Source organism: Lycium ferocissimum, chromosome 3 (assembly GCF_029784015.1).
Source record: "Lycium ferocissimum isolate CSIRO_LF1 chromosome 3, AGI_CSIRO_Lferr_CH_V1, whole genome shotgun sequence".
In the NCBI taxonomy this organism is placed as follows: Eukaryota; Viridiplantae; Streptophyta; class Magnoliopsida; order Solanales; family Solanaceae; genus Lycium; species Lycium ferocissimum.
Window position 1 is genome coordinate 61,572,602 of NC_081344.1, and position 19,441 is coordinate 61,592,042.

Consider the following 19,441-nt stretch of genomic DNA (forward strand, 5'->3'; position numbering starts at 1 on the left):
TTTTTAAAATTTTTGATTTTCTTTATTATTTCTAAGATTAATGAAATTATAGTAATATTTTGTTGTAGTGTTATTTGATCTGATTTAGCGTTAGGTATATAATCTTTATAGTCCGCCGGTAAAGGTATAGACTTTTCTATTAATTTTGAGGCTTCGTGTTGAGCTAAGGTCGATCTATTCATGAAGAGAGTGATTTCCTTTAGTTCTTCTCTTGTCTTTTTTAATTCTTTAATATCACTAGTCAAAACTTCTATACGTTGTATTATTTTAGAGACTATTTGCTTGTCTTTAGTTCTATTTCTTTCGCTTTTTCCTGTAATAACTTTAACCAACTTTTCTATTTCCGTCTTTTGTAGGTAATTTTTCTAAATTAAATTTGTTAAGCTAGAGTCCGACTTTCCTTTCTAATTCTAACTCTTGCGCTTTTAAGTAATCAAGATTTTGTTCTACTCTTTCTTGAAAGTTTTTCTTGCTTAGTACTGGGATACTTCTACCACCTCCTAATATTGTAGTAATGTTTTTATTATTTTCTTGTATTTTTCACTAAAATTTATGACTAAGTCTACCAATGTGTTCAACTCGTTTGTCTTCACTATGTAATATATGGTCTCCGATATCGAAAATTGCACTTTATAATACTATGATCTTTTAATGCTCTATATTTCTTTCCAGGTATATTCTTAAGTCTAAGTATTCTAGATTTTTTTAATGTTTCTATTTTTCTAGCTTTATTTATTATCCTAACGGAGTCTTTATTTTACAAACTTTCTTCTGGTACTCTATCCTAGTCGTATATCTTTCTATATCGTCTCTTATACCCTGTAATTCCCACGTTATAGCAGAAATTGTTTCTTCGTTAATCTGACTTTGTAAGAGTCTATTGTTTATTAGTGATGATAATGTTTCTGAATTTATTATTTCTAAATATGCACTTAACGCCAGGGCGGGCATAAAATACGAAAACCAAAAAACCGGGACCGAACCGAATTAATCTGCCGTTTTGTAGTCTCGGTTTTCGTCGGGTTCGGGGTTTTCAATTTTCAAAAATTTCGGGATTCGGTTCGGTGTTCGGGGTTTGGGGTTCGGTTTTTTTCGTTTTCGGTTTAAACCGAAATTTCATATGCACAAATTTCAAAAATATTAAATAGTCTCAATTGTCCACCGCCCAACCGAAATTTCGTTTCATTATAAAACCTTCCATTACATTTTGTTCTTTAGGAAGTATAGGGGAGTGAGTAGATTCATTTCTCCTCCACCAATGAGCTAATCTAATAAATAATTAACTTTCAGAAGGAGCCCAAACAATAAGCATTCAAGGATATCTGGCTAACTCCTCGCATTTTCATATTTTCTTTGTTATTTCCTCTATTGATGCTTTCCTTTCCAAAATACTCAACCTCCTCTTGAACTCGAAAATCACCACACGGATCAATGTATTAAGTTTTCCTAATACTAATAACCAGACAATACAGCAATATAAGAAACGATAATAGAATGCATGTGCATAACTAAACATAACTAAAGTCGTTTCTCCCAGACTTTTAGTTAAACACAATTCAAAAGTTCACGGACCCGCATAACTCAAACATAACTAAAAGTTTCTCTCACAGACTTTTTTAGTTAAACACAACTAAAAGTCCATTTTAACAGATAACTAAACATAAACATAACTAAAAGTCCCTCCTACAGGACTTTTAGTTAAACACAACTAAAAGTCTCACGACCCGCATAACTAAACATAACTAAAAGTCGTCTCCCAAGCAGATCTTTTAGTTAAACACAACTAAAAGTCTCGCACGGATCCGCATAACTAAATATAACTAAAAGTCTCCATTTCCTCCAAAGATATTCACTTGCATTTCTAAGAAAGTATGCCTCGTATCGAGCTTGCATTTTAATCTTCTTGCAGATATTGTTCCAACTCACATGCTTAATCTCGCTTACAAATTAACAACAATTAACATAAGTACGAATTCAGCATTCAACTTGAGACAAGCAACCCAAGCGATATGTCCAACTTAACGGAATATAGAGTACTAGATTTTTTCGAATCCGAGCTATTAAATTTAAAGTAACCATAAAACTTTGCATCCATGACAAACAGTTTGTGGTAATTGTTATATCCCAAAGAAATTAACAAATCAATATTCGTATTCGTGTGGATCCTCGTATATATATACTTCAAAACCTAACAATAAATTAATTAAAATTAACGAATAGTAGTTAGTATCTCACGTTAATGACACGGGTTCGTGCCCTCGTGGTGTGTTTAACAATTAACATATCGCTATACAATGCAACCCATAATTAGTCTAGTATTATAAATCATTGGTTCAAAGATTAATGGAAAGGAAGAAAATTGATGGCAAAGAGAAGAAATTTAATGGAGGAATTCTTGAAATTTCTAATATATGGTGGAGGAGAGCCTAAATATTGCAACTCCTAGTCATTTTTTTTGGTGTCTCGCTTTCTCAACATTTTGCAACTTGAGTGCGATACCAATTCCTCGATGCTTCTCTACATTCGCCTTGGAGCTATGCTATCGTAAATTTGGTGCATATCCAAATTAGCCATGAGATCTTTGTGAATTCATAAATCTAGAAATGTGTCCTATTTGAAAACACCGAATTGAAAAACCGAAAACCGAACCGAACCAAACTTCCCAAAAAAACCGAAACCGAAAGAACCGAACCGAATTAGTTTGGCTCGGTGTTTGGGTGTCTACCTTCAAAAAACCGAACCCGAAATAGCCGAGACCGAAGTATGAGAAAACCGAACCGAAGAACCGAACGCCCACCCCTACTTAACGCCTTTTCTACTTGTCTCTTGTCTCGTCTTTTTCTCTATATCTCTATATAAATACCAATGATCGATAGCTATTTGTTTAACAAAGGGTAGTGTTCTCATATAATTAATACGGTCTAAATCGCTTTCGTGGTTCTCTCGAGGTCTTTCTAGATTTTATATATCCTAGTAACTTATATTCTAATCCCGATATTATATCTATTAATTCTTGTAATCTTAATCGGTTTTCTTTCGTACTACTTAATTTAATATATTCTCGTAAGGTATAGGTTATTTAATTCTTGTTGACTTTTTAAATAATGATCTTGCATGTATTAACCTAAAGGCACAACGTTTACTTGTTGTTCTAGCCGTCTAATATAGTCTTTCTCTTGCTCGAATAAAGTCGTTTCTATGAAATGAACTTCCCAAAGGAGATTATTTCGAAAACTTAATACCGTTGTATTATGATTTAATTCTTCTCTCTATAAGCTATGTCTAAATAGTTAATGTGTTCGGCAAGAAACTTTCTTGAGCTTCTAAGGTTTTCTAGTCTTTTTCTAGTAATATAGATCATGCGATGGTGAAAACTTATATGTTTAGCAAAACGGTGTTGTCTCATTAACTCTTGTCTAATAGTAGATAAAGTGCTTGCTTCTTCTAGCGGAAAAAGGTCTTCTCATATAATTTTAGATAAACAATGCTCCAAAAATCTTCTCGCTCTGATACCAATATTAAAAGGGGGGGTAGTAATATATATATATATATATATATATATATATATATAAAAGGAGGATATGAGACTTGGATTGAGATAAAAAAATTATTTGATTTCCGAACTATATAATTTTCTTATTTCACTACCGTATTTCCCTTTGTTGTATTGCATTCCATATCACTGTCTTCTTCTTTGTCATTTATCTCTTCTTTAGGCATCAAGTCAGTGAACATCACGAAATTGAAATGAGATCCAAAGTCAAAAGGGATTCACCAAAAGTAATCGGGTGAAAATTAAATATATGTGACAAGAAGTTTACTTTTAGAAGCAGGCATAATTGCTACATCATTCACACAAATTCAGTGTTTTTCGTGTATATATTAGTTTATTATCTGATTACTTCATGTACATTTTTGAATGCATGTGATAGTAAATAACTTATACTCATTTTAAAGCATGCATAGAAAAATGAATTAGATTATTTCATTTAAATTCCTTCTAAAAAGTAACATAGCTCCATCTCTTTTGAATATATTGAAAAGATGGTAGAACTCAAGTCTCCGAAATCAAAAGAGAACGAAGGTAAGGACAAAGCAAAAAAGGCTCCCTAGAAAATACTTCTACAGATGAATCTGAAATGTGCTACATGCGTAATTTAAGTCTTTTCTAATATACTAGTGGTGAAAGCCCGGGCCCAACATATTAGGAAATGTTATGCATCTTGAAGCATATTAGAGGTACCGCTTAATTCATCAAATGTTATGCAGCTTCCATAGTAGGAAAAGTCACGCAATACAAGACACCAGCTAAACCTAGTACTATGGTTCCGAATTACTCAGAAAACAAAAAGGAATATCTGAAATCTAAAGTGGCCATCCAAACCTTGGATTATATACTAATCTGAATTTCAAACATCTTCATCTAAAGAAACATAATTCACTCTTTTGCAGCAATTTCATCTTTTCTTCTGATAGTTCTATTCATCTTTCAATTCCCTTGCCATCAGCAGTATCGAAAAGATGGAATCTATGGAAACTTGACAGGATTAGCTATCCAAATAGGCCTAGTCCATCTAAAATGAGCTGCATAAAAAGCAAGTTATAGTAAAAAAAATTGGCCAGTAGGACTATTTCATTTTCATACAATTCATTATGAAACTGAGGCCCATTCTAACGCTTGTTAAGAGGGATGCATAGTACTAATGACAAAGTCACGTTGATCAACATTTTACACTGTCACGCAGCTTCTGCGTATGCACTATTGGAACGGGGGACGCATTATCTACACGTAATAAGAAAACTTTAACTAAATTTAAGATCTCCAAATTTGAAGGCATGTGCATTGCATCTTCTTTATAGGAATAAGTACTTGGAAATTCTTACATATGCATAATTCTACCATTTATAATTGAGAACCTTCATTCCTTTAGTTGGTAAATGTTTCGCCAGCATACCTGCTACAGCCATGGTCCTATTCGAACATGAAGCTCTCAAATGAGAACTAATTGGTGGGTAGCTAACTTAATTAAATCTACAGAAAATGGAAGGCAGTGGGCATGCTTAGCACGACTTCCATCTAAAGCAACTTCAAACTTATAGTGAGAAAATCATCTTATTCCTCTATCATTTTCATTGTCCTGTCTCTCATATTTATTTACAGATTTTTATTCATCAAATACTTATTCTCAATTTTTTTTTTTCTTAACATAATTTATCTATCAGAAAATTCAAAGGTAAAAAGAGCTTATGAGGACGAAATTTTCTGAAAGTCATGAGGAAGTTCTGAGAAATACTCCCAACCATATATGCCTAATGAAAAGTCAGCGAATGGAGTACTTTATACATTGTAAATATAAAACGAAAACCAAAAAGGTGCAGAAGGCAACAATAAAACAAATGGAGATTCATTATTTTATTCCTAGAGAAAAATATCCTTTAAGAGAAGTAATATTAATTGAGAATACAATTAGGAAAATATCAGTGGGGCTAACCTGTGATATTAGCATTGTCTTCCCCTAATCCAAGGTTAGTATGTAAATATTATGTATGGCCCTGTCGGCCTTATTTTGAACTTTGATACTTTTCGGATAGCTTTGCCGGCTTTTTTGTGATACTTGTGATGTTGTAAGTTGACTTCATTGGCCGGTTCGCATATGAATATATATTTTGGATTATTGGATATTTCTTGTCGTACTTTTTCTCAAGCAGTGCTGTTTTTGAATTATATATGATGCTTTCCAAAGTAACTATTAAGTTAGGTGAATTCGTACATGGGTGGGACCGTCATACCCCTCGGTGGGGTGTGACACTTTTCTTCCGCCCATTTAAAAACATCTATATTGCATTGTAGGTTGCTCAAGCGTTTGGAGTACTGACACTTCTAAAAACAAGTTTCTTTATCAATGGATCCTGGACAGAGAAAAAAAAAATCCTCGCACAACAGCTGAGACTTGTGATAAGAATGTCAGACGCCGTGAAATATATCGCGATATGCCTGTAGCTGAAAAGAATGCACTTTTGCTACATCAGCGCTTGCAAAGAAGAGAGGCAACAACTAGGCGACTTCTTCCAAATACAAATTCAGTTAATCCTGTTGAACCTACATGTGTTAGTCAGGATAATGCTGATGCTGGATGCTCTTCTTCTATTTCAAAAACTGGTTAGGACATTAAATTCGTTAATCGCTTTTTGGCTTTCTATGCGCTTTCTTACAGACACTTCTGTGATAGTAGTCACTGCATGCGACGATTTTACGGCGCCAAATGTGCTTCAAAAGGGAAAAACTGTAGCCTACCCTTTCCGTGTTTTTGAAAAAGGTAAGCTTGTTAATCCATATTGATCATTTACGTTTCTACGTTTATTATGCATACAGATTTACTCGAACATTGTGCTGAATGAGGTTCAACATCGGGTGCCTCAAATCAGTCACATGCTCCAAGCTTTGAAAGGCTTTCAACTGCCGGTTAGTACAAACATAAAACTTCGCCTAACTTGTTCCTTGTTTCTTTCTTTTTCCGTTTCTTAAAGTTGTTTGATATATGCAGGTCAAGTAAAGAATAAGAGAAATATGACTAATATTACTCAATTACACTCTGATTATGTTTCGTTAAAAAATGTAAACCCATCAATATAGATACACTGACATTTCTAAGTTTTATGCGGATTTCTTTACTGTCTGTTACTTCTACAACTAATTTGCCAAATGCCTCCAATCCTTCCGCAGCTTATTATAATAACTTAAACCCTCGTGAACTACGAGATAGGTGCATACAATCTCAAATATCCTAAGTCCTCCGCGTCTACACTTAAAACAACTAATGCCTAATAGATTTCATGTACAAAACTACGAGGTGTAACAAAAAGATCAACGATAGCGTAAATAAGCATCCAGCACATGGCAAAACATGAAGACCGGAGACATGCAATTTCAGTTTTTTTTCAGGCAGGACTGAAATTGGAGCGCAGGCAAAATCTCATCTAGTATAAAATACATAAACGATCAAAATTGTAGTTTCATTTTGTTACTTTGGGTAAAGTCAGTATTTATTGTGAAAACGATCAAAATTTTAGTTTTCATTTTGTTACTTTAGGTAAAGTTAAGCAATGAGATTCAAATATTTAATAAGAACTACAAAATGTTACTTTTAGGTATTAAGCAAAGTCGGTTTAAGGATTGGGTAGTGGAGCATATTTCATCCAAAACTCACTTATCACATTTACCAACTCCATTTTTTTTTTTTTTTGGCTCGCTACAAAAGATTAAGTTGTCCCTTTTGCTTTTTTCTTTCTGTTGTAAAGAAAACCTCACAGAAGATACTCTCTACATTGAGATTTTAGGTTCTGTGTAGGACTTCAAGTCTGTTTACTTTCTAAGTTTACACTTAAAATGGTTTCAGTACAACCTATGTATTGTTTTGGATATTAAATATACATACATGTTGCAATTTCAGGATTCCATATGAATCAAATTCTTACCCCAAGAAAACCAAAAACAAAATGCTGTAGAAAATTTACAGCAAATATCCATTAGGATATGCATCCAAAAACCCACGAAGGAAATTGGCTATATCATTGATTCTCCCTTCCAAAAAGGAAAGACTTAGTAAAAATAAATGTTGAATGAAGGCAAAAAATTAAACATGTTAGAAGCAGGGGATCCCAAACGGACAGAACACAACTGAACTAATAAATGTTGAATGAAAGCATAAAATTAAACACGTTAGAAGCAGACACAACAGAACTAATCGGAGAACTTTGAAGAGTTATGAAATTTAACAAGGTCAGAGAAGAGCAAAACAGATGAGGCCAAAAGCGAAGGAGAAATTTGAAGAGCTGTGAAGTTTTCGGAAGCAGAGCACAGAGGAATCAGTAGTAAAAACAGCTGTCAAAGTTGGGGAAAACGTGTCCTGTTGAGATAAAACCAATTTTAACATGAGAAGGAAATTAAATTAGATAACCCAAATCCCTAAAGTACCCCTACGACCGGAAGCAGCTGCCGTTAGCGGCTTCTATACTAGAGACTAGACGGCGTATGCATACGGGCTCAACACTTTAGATTATAGTATATCTATGCGTATGTAGTTGTGTTTGGATAATGATAATATATATTTTATATTACTAATAAACATGCATAAGTTTGCACTGTTTTTACGCACACACACACACATATATATATATATATTATGTTCAAAACACGATTAATATAACATTTGTATTGCGCTCCGTATCCAAAACTTTATTATATTAGTGTTTTCATACGAATACAAAGTTTTAAGTAAAAATTTATTAATACTTTTTAAAAGAGAAGACTTGTTTAAAAGGAAATTATTTTCCTCTCCTCGTGATAAAACAATTGAATATTTAAGATCGGGCCGATATTTTGAATTTTAATTCGATTAATTTAAAGGTGTAAAATATTCTATTGTTAATGTATGTAGATTGGACCTAAACAATACTTATTATTTTTTATCAAATTTTGATTTGGATAATTTAATCAAAATTATTAAATTAATTTTACATGTTTAAAACGAAACAAAGTAGAAATTTGATTTTCTATTTAAACGAAGTTAACTACTATTTTTTAATTTTTGGTAAATATTCTTGGTTTAGCTCATTTTACTTGTCATATTGTCTTTTGCACGATTTTTTAAGGAAATGTCAATTAGAATTATAATTTGACTAATTTACCTTATTAATTATTTAGTCTTCCATTTAATATTATTTTTTTCTTTTACGACATTAATCTCTTTTCACATCTATTAGAGAGTAAGGAAAAAAAATGAAAAAGTAATTAGATTTATCTTATTTTAAAATATAAATATTTTAAGTATATTTATTTTAGTAAACATAACAAATAAATGACATAACGAATAACAAATACAATAATTAAATATCTGTATTAGATCTCAAAGCTACGTGTAAAAAACAAAGGAAATTGTATGGTTTAATTTACTTAATCTTTTGAAAAAAGCAATAATATGGGTCCATGTTTTTACTGGGTATTAACAATTTCATTGCTCCCACTAATGGGTTGATACGCACGTGATGAACGTATTCCACCATTATCGACTTAACGGGGATACTTTGGGAATTATATGAATATTGCTTTTGATTTTTTAATATGGGGCGTTGTTTTAAAAGGCGTTTTCGGGGCGAGTCTCCAATGGGGCGTATAAAAATGCCCGGTGACGGAGTCGGGCGAAAGTCCCAAAGTGGGTACGCCAATTCGGCGTACCCCTGGCGTTTGGGGCGAATTTTTTTTGTTGGAACGTAGTTCAAAAAACTTCTTCAAACTAAAACGAAATTTGTTAAATAAGTCCTTAATATAATGCCCAAATTTTCAAAAGTCAAATACGTAATTACTCAACGTTTTTAAAAGGAATCAAGCATTAAATTTAAAAGTCAAGACCTTTTTTGCTCTAGAATGCCTAATATATATTCTTTTTTCAATTATTTATCTTTTTCTACTATCTCAAAAAAGTAATAGAAGAATACTGTATCTCGTAAGTAGCGTATAATAGATTGTTTAATTAGTTTTTTGAGTGGAGCGCGCGCGCACACGTATATATATATATATATATATATATATATATATATATATCCACCCCCCCCCCCCAAAAAAAAAAAAAAAAAAAAACTAATTAGAATAATTTATTTTATATATATATATATATATATATATATCACTTATTTATAGTTTTCTTTAATTTTTTTTACGTTTATTTCACCTATTTAAAAGTATTTATTATAATTATATCATTTTTATAAAATACTAAAAATTAAAATCAACGGCTTACGCCGCCCGTGCCTCGCTTACGCCGCACCGTGCGTACGTAAAATGCTCCGCCTACGCCCTCGCCTTTAAAACATTGATATGGGGTGCACGTTTTTTTTTTTTTTAACGTTGCTTGTTTTTTTGTAATACGGGGCCCATTTTTTGTTTTACATGAGTTTGAAGACGGCGCATCCACTTTTTTCCCATTTTTTTTTAATATTCGTGCCTTTTTAAGTACGGGGCCCACCTTATTATTCTTTTTTTTATTGCTTGGTGTTTTTAAGATAATAGGGGTGCATGTTTTTTTTTTTTGACATTGCTTGTTTTTTTTAATATGGGGTCTAATTTTTATTTTTTTTAATATTGTTTGATTTTTTTAATATGGGGTCAATTTTTATTTTTTTATTTTTACATGAGTTTGGAGATGGTGGACTTCACTTTTTCCCCCCTTTTTTTAAAATATTTCTTGGTGTTTTTAGTATGGGGCCCACCTTATATTTTTTTTTTTTTTTTTTTAAAGAGACATCGACGAAGACGGGAAACCCATGCTTTTATATATAGTAGTAAAATATCGAGGGCACGTTTTTTTTTTTTTTTTAACGATGCTTATTTTTTTAATATGGGGTCCACTTTTTGTTTTTTGATATTGCTTGTTTTTTGTAATATGGGGTCCACTTTTTTTTTTTTTACATGAGTTTGGAGACGGTGGAGTCCACTTTTTTCTCACATTTTTTTTTAATATTGCTTGGTGTTTTTAGTATGTACCACATTTTTTATATTTTTATCTCATCTTGGCGTTTTTAGTATGGAGCCTTTTTTTTTTTTTTTTTTTTCAAGGAAGATGACGACGAAGCGTGGCTACGTTTAACCCATGCTTCTATAGTAGTAAAATAGTAATTTTGAATTAGAAACAGTTAAAAATTCTATTTATGTAGAGTTTTAATTTTTCTCAATATCAATCTACAGATTGCTACGCATTAGGAAAAAAAAAATTAAAAACATACTTTTGGGTCAATTCAATTACATATATTTCAGGAGATATTTTGTTTAAAGTATGAGCACACCTTTTATTTATTTAAAGAAAAACGATAAAATAAGAAAAAGATCAAAAAGAAAAATAACTATTTAAAACCAACACCGAAAACCTCACCCACGTCTGCTTAACTTGAGAAAAGGCCCAAAATCATACAATATCTTTGGGCTTAGGTTTAAAATCATCCATATAGTTTCAAGTAGAGCACTAATAATACACCATATTTGCAAAAGCTTAAGCAGACTTTTGCACACAACCCAAACGGCCGGTTAAGTTTTAACATATTTGTTTTCATCTGTTCATCACATGACCACTTCATCAAAAAAAAAAAAAAAAAAAAAAAAAAAAATGAGTACTCATTCCGTCCCCAATTGATGTGACATATTTCGGATTGAGATTCAAACGAGCCTTTATTTGACCGTAATTTATTCGTATGTCATTTAAAAATTTTGAATTATTAATTATTAAAATTATATAGTACTTTTTACGTAGCTTCCAAATATATTAATTTTATTTTAAAAAGCTTAAAAATTTGTCTGAATTCACGACCAAATTAAAAAATTTAACTCTCAAAGTCCAATCACAGGTCAAATAAATTCCATTTAAAATATTAGTTTTACATATACAAAGGGAAAAAAAAATAAATTAAATATATATCTTGAAAATTAATGAAGAACCAGTTCTGTTTAAACATTTTTAGCCAAAAGGAAAACGGATTGGGCCAAAGAAACGCTGGATTCCCATTGGTTTTTATTGATCAGCGTGTCTCCAACAAACAAAAGCGTCTTGCTCCTAAGTTTCCCAAGCAGCAATTTTGGTATAAACCTAAATTAGTAGTCATAAACACATTGTCTCATAAGATCACAATCTTCAGGTAGCAATTGAATTTTTCACCATCTTCAGTGAGCATTTTAATCCTCTGCCTTTTCTGCCCAGTCTCTATTTCTTCTTCGTCCTTTTTTTCAGTTCTCGATTCTCACAACCTTTTGCTTCCATTTTATATGCCTATATATTCACATAGTATATTTAATTTGATTCAAAGTAGGGGCTGCTCGTGAATCCTCCAGAAATCGGAGAAACACGAAACTAATTGTTCTGAAACCTCACTGCATGTGGCTTAGATAATTAATGTATATCCGTCGAGGTTATGACCCAAATAACAAATTACGAGTGAGTAACGGTAGATTGAACATTTTGTTTTGCTTGGTGAAGTGGTGATGTGATGAGCAGATGACAACAGATCCGTTAAAACTTAACCATCCGTTTGGGTTGTGTGCAAAAGTGCACCACTTTTAAAACATCATATATTATTACCGCCCCACTAAACTATTTGATGATTTTCAACCTAAAGTCAAAGATAGTGTATGATTTTGGGCCTTTTCTCCATCTTTCTACTCTTATTTTTTTTCTACTTTATAACTATATTTTTCCTTATCTCAATTAATTCAATTGATATTCATATGTTACTTCTTACCGATACAAGTATGAAGTAGTTTATGACCTCTTAATTCTATCCATCAAAACTTGCCTTTCATAGCCTATTCTTTGTTGATTTTTATGTCACATCCTTTAGCCCAAGTTTATCTCTTTTAAAAATTATTTTATTTGTCATTTTGGGTGTGTTTGGTACGGAGAGAAAATATGTTTGCCAGTTTTTTTATGTTTGATTGGTCAAATTTTTTGAAAATTATTTTCTTTAGGAAAATAATTTCTTAAAAATAAAGAAAATGATTTTTCTAGGTGAAGTTGGGAAAGCAAATTTCACAAGTATATTCGCATTAATTGTCTCCTCTCTAGCCTCCAACACACCCCATCCTCACCCCCATCGCCCCGTAGTCCCCCACTCCTACCACCTCACATCCCAATCCCTCATCCCCACCTCTCATAGTATTTAACTAGATTATATTCAAATATTTTTGGGATAGTAATTTCTGCTTATGTATCATACACAAGAAAATAAGTAAGAAACTCACTAATTTTATAAGAAAAATATTTTCTAAAAAAAAAATTCAATATGAATCATTTCCGGTCGTACCAAAAAACACCCTTATGATAAGGTTAGAGTAGAAACTAAAGAATATTAAATTAGTGATTACAAACATAATTATAGAAATTGTTATATTAAATTATAATGGCTAACAAGTTAAATGAATTCTAGTTCTAAAAAGTTAAAATTTGTTTTAAAAAAAATTATCTAGGAAGAAATATATTTCAAATTTGCAATATAAAAACAAGAAAATCATAAAAATTAGAAAAGAAAAGAAAAAAAAAACTAAAAAACCAAATATGATATCTCATGAGATACGATGGTTGCGGACTGAGTATTTAACCCAAATTACGAAACTTTTCTCCAAATCTATCTATCCTTACAGTAAGCGACTTTCGACATTCAAATTCAGATCCAAAAACAGAATTCCTCTTCCTTCTTTTTCACACTACTAACAAATCCAACATTTCCCCCTTAATCTAGCACTCCCTCATTCTCCCTCTACACTTCCAACCAGGTAACTCTCTTTTTCTCTCTAAACACGATTTTTCAATCTCCTTTTTTTTTTTTTTTACTTCAAAATACAGTCTAATCTCTCTATAACCGCGTCATTTGTTCCGATATTGCTATAGCTAATTGCTCTTGTAGAAAGCATATAATACAATATAACATGAATGATCGGTTCCACAGAAAATATAGTTGTTATATAGAGAGATCTGACTTTAGATCTGCATTTTTTTGGCATTGTAAACTGTTTGATAGTCTCTAAGGAAGGTTCTGTATACAATAATTTTAGAATCAAACAATGTACTATTCACTAATATAAATTTTTTGAACTGTCTTATAAATTACTATAAACTGTTTGATTTACTACTTTAATTTTATCTCGCAAACATGATTTTCGATCTCCAGATCTGCATTGTAAACTGTTCGATTTACTTTAATTTTAGCGTTTTTATGTAAACTGTTTGGTTTACCTTAATTTTAGCGTTATATGTTTAATTTTAGTTTTTGTGTAAACTGTTTGGTTTACTTTAATATTAGTGTTTTTTGTGTAAACTGTTTGACTTACTTTAATTTTAGTGTTTTTTGTGTGAACTGTTTGATTTACTTCAATTTTTAGTGTTTTTTGGTAAACTGTTCGATTTACTCCTAACTTTAGTGTTTTATTTTTTTGTGTGTGTAAACAGGCGGAAAAGGAAGGTTGTTGTTAGCAATGGCGACAGTCCGAGTGTTTTCCATCACAATTGTCTTTGCTATTCTGTTTGTTCAACAATGTATCTGTACACATTCGCCCGCACCAGCACCGGATTCCGGTGCTGATGTGGCTTCCTCTCCACCGGAGAGTCCTGCGCCGTCGCCTTTATCAAATCTAACTTCTCCTCCGGCTCCTCCACCATCAGATCTCCCTTCAGATTCATCTCCGGCGCCATCACCGGTGAATGATGGTACTGCCTTCAACATCTTCTCTTACATTCCCTCAGTTCACTTTTACTCGTCACATTTTGGTCTCGAGTGTCAAACTACCTGAACTTTGATTAGCGTTTTAAGTGTAACTTTTCGTTATATTAGTAAGAATTCATTTTTCGACCTTTGAGTATTACTCCTTTAGTTCGCTTTTACTTATCCAGTATCCAAAAATAAATTTTTACTTTTACTTGTCACTTTTAGTATATCGCGAGAAGTCAATTTTTTTTTTCCAGTTTTACCCATAGTATTAATTACTCATTTCAAATCATTTTTCAAGTCTGTTAAAACTATACACTAATTAATACCGTATCATGGTAAATTATGTACCGCATTTATTATTTCTTAAAGCAAGTGTGCAAAATCCCTAGTGGACAAGTAAAAGTGAGCCGACGGAGTATTTTTGAAATATTGAATTAATCTAATAAAATTCAACTTTCAAAATTAGTCAAATTGTTTCTCGAGAAGTTTAATGTCACAAGTAAAAGTGAATGGAGGGCTTAATATTTTGTTGTTTGTTCTTCTGTTAACCTTTCAAAACTTGCTGTATTATTTAATTTTGCGGGTTCATATATCTTCAAATGTATGTTTGTTTAATTTTGGGAAAATATTTTACATTGTTGAAATAGTTTGTTAGGACAGTACCTAGCACGTATTTTATTTACCATTTCACCACTTAATTACTTGTATTTTATGTTAAGCTTGTATTGTTACTCCGTATTTGACTTTAATATATTTTTAAAGTAGTCCAAATGTAATGTACTTCCTACATGAAGGGAATAAAAACGTATATTTCAAACAATTAAAAGTTAAATGTGCTTTAGCAAATATTACAATGATTAAAATCGCAGTTTACCAATAATCGAGGACCAAAAAGTGCTATTTCGCCCTCGGTGGGTTGGCTCGGTGGCAATTGACTTGAGCCTTGGGGTGCTCCCTTTCAAGGTCTCAAGTTCGAAACCCGCCGGGTGCAAACAATTTCGAGGGCCATCGGACCTGGAAAACCGATTAACCGTGGTGCACTTAAGTGAAACTCCTTGCCGTGGGCCCGTGCACCCCCGGGATTAGTCGGGCTCAAAGAGACTCGGACACCCGGTGCTTAATCAAAAAAAAAAGTGCTATTTCCCGCCCACCCCCCAAAAAAAAAACAAAAAATCTCATGAGATTAGATAGTTGTTGGTACTGAATGTTGTTTGTTCTTCTATTGACCTTTTAAAACCTACCGAATTATTTAATTTTGCGGATTCCCCGATCTTCTAATGTATACTTGTCTAATTCTCGCCAAGCATTTTACATTGTCAAATAGTTTGTTAGCAATAGTACCTAGCACGACCATTTACTTAAATTATTATGGTAGCAGTACTATTATTTTGCTAATAAATGACTCTATTATTGTGGTGTTACCTTCGCTTCATACTGCTACTTCAAAAGATTCACCGTCTCCAGCACCAGCTCCAAATTCTGAAGTTGCAAGTGATATAAGCCACGAGAGTGCTGAGGATTGAAGGAATCGCCTAGTGGTGGAATGACCAGCGGGAAGAAGGCTGGAATAGCAGTTGGAGTTATCGCAGCCGTTTGTTTTGTTGGTCTTGGTGCATTGGTGTATAAGAAGAGGCAACAGAATATTCAACGAACACAGTTCGGGTATGATGCTAGGAGAGAAATTCTTTAGGTGATTCTATATATCATATGCGTTCAGTTTATATAGATAACATATACTATACTGCATTGATTGATCTTCATGATTAGATTTGTTGCATTTGGAATTTGTACGACAATATTATTAGATTTATTTGATTCTTTACTCACTGTACTATTGGAAATTTAACTTTTGATTCACCATATAATAAATGCTTTTTCTGATAAATTTAGAATTTAGTTTGGACTTCTTACTTAAAGATAGTTGTTATATTTGTAAGTTACCGGTGCTGTGAATGTGATGAAGAATCAACAAAATGCTTTAGGCTTTTGTTCGAAAATTTGAAGTTATATTAATTCACTGATGAGCAAGGTAATTTAGATTTATATTACAGTGGGTGGTTGTTGTTGTATTCTTTATATTGAGAGGAAGAATTTGCAATAATTGGCTCAATACTTGTACTGAGCAGCAATGCTTGTGGGTGTTCTGAGGTGTGCACAACCTATCCCACATACCATAGTTATTTTTTTGAAAGAAATTGAAGGAAAAAAACTTGATGGTAGTGTCTTCCTTTGAATTGAATGACTCGTTAGTTAGTTGAATTATTCAGGAATAACTGTGGATCTGTTGCATATGATTGCATTAATTGCGCCCAAGAATGTGCTCTGGTCAATATTGTAGATTGAGAATCGTGAGATTTTGAATTCAAATTTCAACACACAAAACGCTATGGGATCGTTTGGTTGGTGTGGGTAGGATACAATGCGGAATAAAATGCGGGATTATTTTATCATGAGTTTGGTTATGGGTATTTTTTAGCCCCGAAATTATTTATCTCATGATTTTGTATTAAAATGATGGGAATAGATATCTCAGTAAAGTGTAATAAAATATCCGTAGGGATATCTCGCTCATCACATCCCGCATACTCTCAGCTAATTTCTAAGTGTTGATTTCTTTCTATCTATTCAAATTTTTGGTGGACTGAAGTATTTTTTAATTATGAACAAAGATAAAGATATACCCCGTAAAAAATTAGTTGAGATATACAATTGAAATAGCCTCATAATTAAAATTAAAATTAAAATAAAAATTGCATTACGTTGATATAATCCAACTTGCATGGATCGTCTAGTGGACAATGTGCACTTTTAAATTGTACTGTAAATAAAATGGAAGCTGGTTTCAGAGTAAAAGCCAAATTGCCTTACGGCGATAAGAAGCGTGTGAATCCGAATAGCAGGCCATCAGTTTTTTATTTGAACGGGGACCAGCAACCAAATCTCATTGACAATTTTGCCAAAGTTGTTGCTTCCATTAGAATCCTAAATAATGTGTCATGTATACTGTGTTGTCATTCACAACAAAATTTTGTGCATCAATAAAGTATTCCTATAATTGATACTAAACGACCTTAGTGCTTTATGGGTCGACATGGAATTTTGGCGGTGAAAGTGGTGCCACTGTTGGTCTGGCACTAGAACAATGATTGATGTCCTGTTCATGTCACGTTATTTTGCATACACTGTATTGACAATGACGTCCGACGTGGTTGTGTTGCTCTTTTGCTTGCTGATTACTTTGAACCTGTTTGGAATAAAATAAAAAAGTGTTTTAAGCGGCACTCGCTTAAAATTAAAATAAAGAAGAGTCCGCTTTCTAATTTAAATTTAAAACATGACTTTCTTTGGTTATTTTTGTCATTTTAACTTAATAAAAAGTGCATTAAAATATTTTTTTTATTTTACCCAAATACTGCGTGTATGCTAAAAGCCCTTAAAATAATCCAATCCAAACATGTTTTAAGTCAAAAATCCTAAGTTATGATTCTAATAAGCTCATCCAAACAGGCTTTTTGATTAAGAGTTGCTGTCGGTGCGCCTTTTTCATGCCAGCCCCACCTCCCTCGTTAAATATAAGTTGTCGTGTTTGTCTGTCAATCGATATTAAATTCTTTTACATGTTGCAATACATTCTCTTTGAGAACAAAATCTGATCTTCCTATAATACAAAAATATCAAAGGAAAATTCATTACTTTCCTATTTAACATAAAATGATAAAATAATTGATTTACTAAAAAAGTGAGCCTGGGGAGGAAATTGATATCATAATTGAACAATCAAAGTAATTTTAGATACGCTTAACGATTAAAATGCAACCAAACTCCGTGGTTTTGTTTGTGATTTCGCTCTCTTTTTTGCAATTAACTTCACTTAATAAAATGAGCTAGTGATTAAAATTTTAGAAAATGTTATTTATTTTTTGATAAATTATTTATACATATTAACTCGATTTTTTTAAACACAAATCTGATGGTTTGCACACAAATGAGTCCACACTTGGATTGCTTGAGAATGCTAACTCTGGCCCTGCTCCCATATATATCATCAATTTATATGACATTCTTCTTTTTTAGTCAGTTCTAAAAAGAATGACACATTTCTATACTTAGCAACAATTTAACTCTCTAAAATTTTAATTTACCCTTATCAAATAATTTCGCCACAATTTTTTTTCTTCTTCGTTTTAAACCCAAGATTGACTAGGAAAAAATATATATGTACATAGTTGTCACGACCCAAGCGAGTGCCATGACGGCACGGATCCTAGCCTACCGAGCACTACCCAAAGACGCTCTTTAATCGTATCTCGGTGGACCACATATCTAACTCACAATTAGCATACCGTACAAGTACGAATCCTCAAATAAAATCATCTGCTACGATAATCATCAACTTCGCCTCACATATATATATATACAAGCCCACAAGGCTACAAAAATGATATACAAAATGTGAACCGATGAGGTTATGAGACGTCCAACTGTACACACACATATGTCTACGAGCCTCTATATCAAGATGTTAAGTCATAAAACGAGACAGGACCCCGCCACGCCCAATCATGTACACAAAAGAGTAATACCAATGGACTCAGCTCTCCGATAAATGGAGCGCTCTGTATTCCAATACGGCTCTCCGGCGCATCCGATCCGTCTCCACTGCCTACCGGGCATGAACGCGGCGATCAGCAAGAAAGGACGCGCACGAACAATGTATCGAATACGTAAAGATAAACAACAACATAATAATAAAGATACGAGAGCACGAGATAAAGAGATAAGTCAATATGTCTAATCGCCCTCGGCGAGATATCAGTACGTTAATTTATCTTTTCAAACAATATCCACATATATATATATATATATATATTGTCGCTTGAAACGTCATGCCCCGATCCATATATCTCGTACGCGACACATTCCGCATCCAGACGATATCATAATCGCCCTATTCGTAACGACGCGTATATCTATATATGCACTTGTTATTATAACACAATCACCGTTGCGAGAAAATAAGTGCATATATAATAAGTATTTACGAAACCCAAATAAAATGTTGCTACTTTATAAAGAGTGACGCAAGGCCTGTGAAACCTCCGATTTCTACTATGGAATCATCGCGACTATCGCTATACCCACCTCGGAAGAACAACTATTATAATATGGGATCAATAAAAATAAAAACAATCAAAGG

General features: G+C 32.7%; 1 protein-coding gene and 1 long non-coding RNA gene across 3 annotated transcripts; one reads left to right on the plus strand and one right to left on the minus strand.

The window, feature by feature from the left end:
* Positions 1-4,214: 4,214 nt before the first annotated feature.
* LOC132051157 (uncharacterized) lies at positions 4,215-5,530 on the minus strand. The gene is made up of 2 exons (XR_009413604.1): positions 5,493-5,530; positions 4,215-4,584 (listed from the first exon to the last, which is right to left on the minus strand). It is a non-coding gene; the product is annotated as an uncharacterized LOC132051157 (long non-coding RNA).
* Positions 5,531-5,755: 225 nt separating this feature from the next.
* On the plus strand, positions 5,756-6,669 carry LOC132051159 (uncharacterized). Of its 2 annotated transcripts, XM_059442426.1 has the most exons (3): positions 5,771-6,160; positions 6,234-6,317; positions 6,401-6,638. In XM_059442426.1, the coding sequence occupies exons 1-3, from the start codon at positions 5,992-5,994 to the stop codon at positions 6,466-6,468; spliced, it is 321 nt and encodes a 106-aa protein (XP_059298409.1). In that variant the 5' UTR covers positions 5,771-5,991; the 3' UTR covers positions 6,469-6,638. The 2 variants fall into 2 exon arrangements, 1 of the variants encoding a protein (XP_059298409.1); XR_009413605.1 differs by lacking the exon at positions 6,234-6,317 and having other exon boundaries at positions 5,756-6,160; positions 6,374-6,669.
* The last annotated feature ends 12,772 nt before the right edge of the window (positions 6,670-19,441 follow it).